This window comes from Orbicella faveolata, unplaced genomic scaffold, assembly GCF_042242905.1.
Source record: "Orbicella faveolata isolate gen_17 unplaced genomic scaffold, um_ofav_v1 contig_3, whole genome shotgun sequence".
NCBI lineage: Eukaryota > Metazoa > Cnidaria > Anthozoa > Scleractinia > Merulinidae > Orbicella > Orbicella faveolata.
In genome coordinates this window covers 8060517-8068463 of record NW_028301558.1, presented here as the reverse complement: position 1 = coordinate 8068463, position 7947 = coordinate 8060517, and the positions used below count along the sequence as shown (strand labels likewise).

At 43.2% G+C, this 7947-nt stretch overlaps 2 protein-coding genes and 1 pseudogene across 2 annotated transcripts; 1 reads left to right on the top strand and 2 right to left on the bottom strand.

The window, feature by feature from the left end:
• The first annotated feature begins 186 nt into the window (after nucleotides 1-186).
• Nucleotides 187-2905, top strand: LOC110061976 (uncharacterized). Its single transcript, XM_020768850.2, has 2 exons — nucleotides 187-817; nucleotides 1730-2905. Exons 1-2 carry the CDS (start codon nucleotides 212-214, stop codon nucleotides 2000-2002), a joined length of 879 nt encoding a protein of 292 aa, XP_020624509.2. The 5' UTR covers nucleotides 187-211; the 3' UTR covers nucleotides 2003-2905.
• On the bottom strand, nucleotides 2851-7888 carry LOC110063094 (uncharacterized). The gene has a single exon (XM_089297714.1). The coding sequence runs from the start codon at nucleotides 6438-6440 to the stop codon at nucleotides 4140-4142; it is 2301 nt and encodes a 766-aa protein (XP_089153840.1). The 5' UTR covers nucleotides 6441-7888; the 3' UTR covers nucleotides 2851-4139.
• Nucleotides 7084-7934, bottom strand: LOC149106240 (substance-K receptor-like; annotated as a pseudogene).
• Between the last annotated feature and the right edge of the window lie 13 nt (nucleotides 7935-7947).

The window sequence follows — 7947 nt, the reverse complement described above, 5'->3', positions numbered from 1 at the left end:
TTTTGAAAGTAAATGCAAATGAGGTTGTTCTTTATCAATAATATCATGTTATCTTCATTGTAGTACTTGATAGCTTGGTATTTTTATTCAAATACGGAGTTACTAATAATGCGTGACCGAAATTGCAAATGCGTGACGGAAACGACGAGCCGCCATCCGTCACCAATAGGGTACCTCGCTTCAAGAGAGGCGCTGTTTTGGAGTTCACGGAATGTTTTATTCAGGAAGGCAGTGGAGCAAGGACGTGTTGTTCAACATGTACGCCATAGTCACAGGAGGAACCAGGAGTCTTGGCTACTGCGTGGCTGAGGAGTTAGCGAAGGATGGCTATACAAATATCATCCTCACCTACAACTCGAACACGGAACGCGCGGAAAAATCGAAGAAGGCCCTAGAGGAAAACTATGGAATCTCAGTGTTCCTTGCGAAAGGCGACTTAGCTCAGCCTGAGGTCGTCGATGCGATCTTTGACTGCGTGGAGAAGAATTTTGGAAACAAGCTCAACGCTCTCGTAAGCAACGCTGGAGCCGTCGTGGGTGTGACATCGACACCAGAGAGCGAAGCAGCGAAAAAGGCAGCCGGAAGTTACCACAAAACCATCGGCTCTGGCGAATTTGACGATTTTTCCGCTTACGACTACTTGCAGGATATATATCCCAAGTGTTTCATTCGACTGGTGGAAAGATCGATCAAAATCATGGAGGATGGTAAAGGGTACATCTTGGCAGTGTCGGCCCCGGGCGCCAATATCACGGCGACAGCTAGTAATGTAGCATACGCTGTCCCAAACCTTGCCAAAGGTGGCTTAGAATTATTGGTAAGGTAGAAATAATAACGAAATAATAGATACTTGAATTGCAGAACCATAAATTAGTACATTGTAGAATGGGGCCTGAGTCGATAGGATCTATTGATATTCAGTGAGATGCGCATACAAATGAGGTGTGTAGCTAGGCCGCGATGAATTAATTTTCGGTGCACACGTAGTGGACGTAGTGGTGCAATCTGGCAAGTATATCGATCTGTACCTTGAAAAATAGGGAGGCACGGTGGTCTCATGGTTACTGTCCTCGTCTCCGGATCGGGGAGCGGTCTGGGTTCGAGCCCAGGCCAGGGCAGGGTCACTGTGTTGTGCACTTGGGCAAGACAATTTACTCTCACAATGCCTCTCTCCACCTAGGTGTACATATAAATGGGTACCGGTGACCTTAATGCTGGGGGTAACCTTGCGATGGACTAGCATCCCATCCAGGGCGGAGTAGAAATACTCCTAATCGCTTGATACTACGGAAACCGGGATAAGCTCCGGCCTGATGGGCCACTTAGCTCATATGCAGACTTTACCTTTTACCAGGTTCCTTGAAAAACAGGTACCGATATTTTTGGCTACTTTATTTTCACGAGTATTTTGTATATTATACATATTATGCATGTTATGCAAAACATGAGTATAGATAAAAAGGACGTACTCAACCAGTCACGCTGCTATCGTAAACTTTTTGGTGTTAATCTGCTGACCAGTGGACCGCTAATTTTGCGGTCACTTGAGCTGTCGTTTTAATTTTTTTCTTTTTGTCTCTGTTTGATGAGTTGCCGAGTTACACATGCACATGTAGCACGAATATTTCTTTCTGTCATGCACACTGTGACAAATTAAGCACGGCCGCTGATCAACCAGTTTATTACAGTGACGTCCGTTTGTTTTAAAACTCTTATTCTATCGTTACAGGTGCGATATTACGCTCGAGCCCTGGCCCCTAGAGGAATCACCGTCAATGCTGTCATCCCTAGCTTTATCATGTCTGAGAGTTGGCATCACTTGACAGCAAGCATGGGCGGCGTTGAAAGCGATGCTACAAAAGCTATGATCCAGGAAACTCCCATGAAGCGATTCGGGGAAGGTCGCGAGTTTGCTCACGTGGTTTCGTTTCTGTGCTCACCCAAGGCATCGTTCATCACAGGGGTGTCCCTGCCAGTTGACGGAGGTTTCCATCTCAAGTAAACTCGATTGGGTTCAAAAGGCAGTTTAGGATTGTTATCACTCCTTAGGCGTGTTGATTATTTTATACAGTATTACCTAATATTTATTCGCTTACATAACACCAGGATAGGAGTCTTGAAAGTATCACAAAGATATTTGTAATGCGACAAAGCCATTATATGAAGGCCGCCTGTCAACTTATCCTGGTATTATATATTATATAGGCGAATCTTTGCTGACGTCATTGTTTACATTTTTCCTCATTAACATACGACTTTGCGCAGAGAAGGCATCATGCTAGACACCATTTTACTAGAAAAACTTAAAGAGCTTGTGAAACTTAGTAAGTGGTGAAATTCTTGGCTCTTTGGGCGTAGTATTCGAGGAGAAATTGACTTTCAAAAACATCAAAATTTCTGTGTGGCAAAAGCGCTAATGAGCTCATACATGTCGTAATTTGAGAATTGGAATCTAATTGAAAACCGTTTCAATAGGAATGTTAGCAATGCCACAATGTAGAAATTACAATGAGGTACCTGACCAGAGAGTTTGCCTTTATTTCTGCCATAATATGCACAACCTTTTTCAATTTTAGTATGTTTTGTTTCTCTTAAAAGGGTGGGGGAGTAGCTAGCCACCCAATATACCCCCCTCACAAATCCGCCCCTGCTATGATCTCTTGGTTGAATGAAATTAAATGTTACGTTGTGCTGGCTTTGCTTAATTTTCGTGTATATCTTCAGCCAACTTGATCTTTAATCTCTGATCCAATTAATGTACACCAGCAGAATTATTGTCCAAGGCTGTTAACTGCTTCTTCTATTCCCACAAACTGTCCGAAAGGGGTAAAAGATAACTAAACAAGGCAGTTCAGTTTACTTGAATATTCATTTATCTGGTAATAAAGTTCATTACAAAGTATAACAGCTTAGCTTGTTACAAAGTGCGTGCAGCTATTGCTATTTCATGTTACATTGTACTACAACGTAGAGCAAGTGATGTGAAAGATGAAATCTTCAGCATGAGACAATGAGACAACGAAAATATCCGAGACCCCCGACTTCCCAAACACCAATTGTTGTTTGTTGTTGCTACATGTAAGTGCATCAGGTATTGCAATGTGTGACAGTTGTTACAGCAATGTCACGCTGACTATTCCCCTATATAAAACTCGAACTTAAAGTCTAATTTATATTGTATGAGCTAATTGTTATATTATGTTGCTCCTTTTTTCTCATCACTTCCCCCACCACGCCCACCACCACAACCAGAAACAACACATTCATTAATTTTCTTTAACACCCCTTTGTTTGGCAACACACCACTTATAACCGAGTTGTACCGACTAGCAACATAAAAATCCTAAAAAAAAAATTACTTTTTAAACTTTGGCAGTTTCAAGAGCTGAAGATAATAGAGTCCCCGAATGGATTTCCAAATAGCTTAAATTACACGGCACACTTTGCTGGAACGCAGTATGAAAAAGGCCATTCACTTGCAAACGGGTTAATCCCAGTAGTAAAGATGTCACATCACATCTGTATTAGGTGAGAGGCTGCAAGCTTTTAAAAAAGTACTCGCGATACTGGGACGGAACAGGATTTTAGAGAAGGCTGTCCCCTGTAAATAGGAGCATCCTCCCCTGTAAAATTATTAAAATTGAGGTCCTCGGAAATGGGATGTCCAGCATTCTGAGGCCAAAGTCAGTGTGTTGTGATGTCTCATTGTTTTTTTGAAAAAATCAGGAGTTTCGACCGAGCACCCCTCGATCCGCCCTAGTGATAATGTACTCCTTATTTACGCCTTTCCTGATCATCTTTTGAGAATAAAAGAAGCAATGCTTCTATCGAAGATTGGCAATTGCACAGAAAAGAGTTAACAGTCTTTTTTTGAAAATTAAAGGCCTTTAATTCCCCAAAATTTCAACGTAACTTAAAAACTAAAAATAAAATACTCTGAGGATTATCAAAACAACTAAAACAAAGTTGCCGAAAAATGAGCTACAAGGCCGCGAGAGAACTAAAGAAGGGTTAGCCTTGCAATAAACCATCCATCCTCTAGCGACCTCATATCTTGCTTATCGCCATTATATCGCCATTGCGCTGGTAATTGTGCAAGCAAGTTAGATTTTGTCACTACTACGATATCACGACTTGCCTTAGTCATGTGGAGTGGAGACCTTTAGCATTTCCACACTGTCTTCTTTGCCGGCAAGGTTCTTGCGAGAATGACTGCAAAAGTGGTTGTAAAGTTTAAAGAACAACACCAGTAAAACGATATGGAACAGCACGCCGACAGAACTACAACAGGCAGCTATTGTTGAGAATGCCTCAACCAATGTGACTTTATCGCTCGATTGTTGTTTCTCATTCGCCGAAGACTTCCTTTCACAATCTTCCAATCTCTTTTCACCACTCATTCGACTTTCTTCCAAGTACTGTTCGAACTCCTGATGGCCAATGTCATAACTTTGGCAGGTCGGGAACCCTCGAGGGACGGGCGGATGGTCTTCGTAGGAAACGTTAAAAACTAACGCCATTCCTTCAATCATGTGCAGCATGGAGTGACAGTGGAATAGCCAATAGCCTGGATTGTCTGTTCGAAAACGAACGACGGTGTAACCCATTGCTGGTACTAGCAACGTGTCCTTGAGAGGTGGTTTGTCAAAATTGAGCCCAGTGGCTCTTCCAGAAGTCCAGTAAGGGTGACTGCAAGTCTTATCTTCCCGCCAGTTACAGGTCAGGTCCTTATTTCCTCTAAGTATCTGTCTTGTAATGTTATCCACCACAGGATAGGCAGTCTTCAGGACTCGAAAACTGTAACCGTGAAGGTGCATTGGGTGGTGGGCCTTGCTTTCGCTTCCAAAGACTGTACCTTCTTGAAAACCCCCGAAAATATCCGACATTAAAACGAGTTGTACGGTTTTATTGCCAGGAAGGTTGACCACATTCGAACACCGGCATCCAGCTTTCGCGCAGTCCTGCGTGCAAGGAACAAGTTGCCATGTGGAAGGTTCTTGGAAAAGTGGTGCATGTGGCATCACCATTCTGCGACTGTTTATGGAAGATCCAATGGGAAAGCCTATGTTTAAGAAGAGTTCTACATCGACCTCTTCGTTTTCTAGCGAAATGTCGCCCTCGTAACGGGAGCTATCTAGGCGAAGCACCGACACTGGGATGCACTGCATGTTGGGAAACAGATCCTGGCGATAGGCGGACCATGGACAGTTTAGAATTTTGCAAGGAGCTTCAGAAGTGCAGTTTCTTCGTCTGCTCTTTGGATCAGCTTCTTTGTTATCTCTCGTCTCATCGTAGTGTAAAATTGCCTTTGCGTCCCAAATGACACCGTCAGGCTGAGGGTCTTCATGGCCTCGTCCCATTCGCAGTGTCAACGCACGAATCCAATATCTTCCTGGATTTTGATTGGCTTCGAGCTCTACTACGTACGTTTCCCCAGGGAAAATCATCACAGATTCAAATGTTGCAGGTTCCACTGGATGACCGTCACTCTCAATAACTGTTAACTCGTGTCTGTCGATTGAGACTCGGTAAGCGAACTCTCCCGAAGCCATCACGATGTGAAATCGATATTTTTGCCCTCGAGTAACGTTGAAAACTGTGAGAGGGGCGGCATTATCTCCCTTTCGACCACGACCGTTTATAAGTCCCGACCAGTAGTCCATGGAGCTCAGCTCTACGCCATCCACTGAGACGCCTTTTTGCTCAGCAGAGAGATAAAGTGACTCCGCATTTCCACCCCGTGCATTCCTAAAGGGACTTAGTAAATCGATTTCTGTGGAGGAAAGCGGAAACCAGTCGTTTATCAGCAGCGGGAAGTGAGGCGGCACCATTCCTTTTTCTTTGAATCTACGAACGATTAATGCACCAAAAAGTCCGTCTATTCTTTGAAGTTCGTTATGAGAATGATACCAATGTGTTCCGGGTGGATTGGCAATGAACCGATAGGTAAAGCTTTGCCTTGGAAGTATCGGACATTGCGTCACGTAGGGGACTCCGTCCATCCAAACATTGTTCCGCATGTAAATACCGTGCCAATGAATTGTGAGTCCTTCTTTTACGAGTTCGTTGACGACCTTCACGGCCAGCTCAGCTCCTTCCATAACCTCAAGTGTAGGTCCTGGGAACTGGCCATTGACAAGAATTATATTTCTTCGTCCACTGCCATCTGCAGTGTGCACCTTGGCTGGAGTAAGGGTGATGTTCGGTACCTGGGTATGCCAGAGGTTAGGTGCTAATTTGAGAGTTCCTTTTTCGTCCATTTTCACGTCGTATGAGGCGCTACCATCCTCAGTTCTGAATGTCATCGTGCGGCTCTCGCTTACGACGAACGTAAACTCACAAATCGAAGCAAAGCAAAATTCGGATTCTGCCCAGCTGATGGGCATGAAGTTGCAGAAGAGAAGGAGTAACGATCCCGTTACAATGACGTTCTTTATCATTGCGGTACGTAGTCCTGCTGACCTGCCTTCTTGTCAAAGAAAAAGAAAGAAACACCGGCAGATATCTCGACTGCTAGCTTAAGAATGACTTCAATTTTCTGCTCTTCAGACACTTGTCACGGTTGACGTAATTTGTTGAAATGTATACATATTTGTAATGTCTGTCCAGCAAAAGCGATATGTACATCTCATTATAGCAATTTTGATTTTAACTTTCAATCTCCTTTTATCAGTTGCATATATCTTCCCAACTCTGCTTGTTTCTCTTGTTTTCCAACAATATTTCGCAGATTTTGCTCGCGTGCAGAATGAGGTGTAACTATCTTCCATCAAATAAGAAGATATATTGCTACTCCGCATCACGCTATTTTTGGTTCCTGTTACATGTAGATTAATTAACCTCACTCACGCAATGTAAGACCAATCCTGAATGTCTCTTAAAAAGCACGGAAAGAGTCTTGTAAGTCTGGCTCAAGCTTGGGTTAACAGGCAAAATGCTGCGACAGTTTATCATAATTAAATCAATAGAATTGCTGAATTATCAAATCCTGTAGAATTTTCTTGTTAACAACATAACTAAACGAGTGCCGCGTCATCAGTTGTTCTGCTCTTTTATGCCCCGGGCTTTTATGCTTTAGTAACTCTAACCTGTTATCTCAAGTATGTTTTGTTCAGATCTCATCGGGCCCATGAGGACTCTTGAGACCGGAAAACTTTGGCGGTATTCTTGACTAAATATCGAGTATACGCAGGAATTGACGGTGCTTTTGGCGTGACTAAGTAAGAACCCTGTGGTTTAAAGCCATATGGGGATACCACAAGCCTCAAATACACATCGCTAAAGCCCATTAAGAACATATTAAGGTGCATCAGAAACCAGCAAAAAGCAAAGGCCAGGTCAATAACAATGGACATCTTTAGCACGTTTTTCTTTGACTCATTTAAAACTCGGCGGTTTGCCGGGCTGGTGTGTCCTGGTGTGCGCCTTCGTCAGACTTTGACAACGATGAAAAAGTAGAACATTGCAATTGCTACCGAAGGTAAGGCGTACATTAAAACAAAAGATATGATAGTGTAGATTGCTTGTGCTCTTTCGGGGACAAAAGCCGGCGCTCAATCTTCGATGCATTAGGGGACACCACCGTAAACGCGTACCTTCACTGCAAAGAAAAATGGCGATGAGATTCCAATCGCTACCACCCAGATGACTGCGATCGACCATAATACACCTCTGATGGTGACAACGTTCCTCAGTGGAAACACGATGGCAAGGAAGCGCTCAAACGTCAGCACCGTGAGAGAGAAAATCGAACAGGCTGCTGATGATCCTTTTAGTTGCCAGATTAGGAGAAACTTGTAGGTTGCTTGACGAAGAAAACACAAGTGGAACATTTTGGTCGAACCAAACAACAAGCACTTATGAATAATACGTGAATTATTTCTACTACATTGAGTGGAGTCAGATGATAAATATATCTCCTTATCGTTATGCATTTTGATTGTGTAA

Coding starts and splice junctions, on each gene's coding strand:
- LOC110063094 (XM_089297714.1), bottom strand. CDS start 6,440: ATGATAAAGAACGTCATTGTAACGGGATCGTTACTCCTTCTCTTCTGC.
- LOC110061976 (XM_020768850.2), top strand. CDS start 212: ATGTTTTATTCAGGAAGGCAGTGGAGCAAGGACGTGTTGTTCAACATG. Junction 818..1,729: donor AAGGTGGCTTAGAATTATTG/GTAAGGTAGAAA, acceptor CTATCGTTACAG/GTGCGATATTACGCTCGAGC.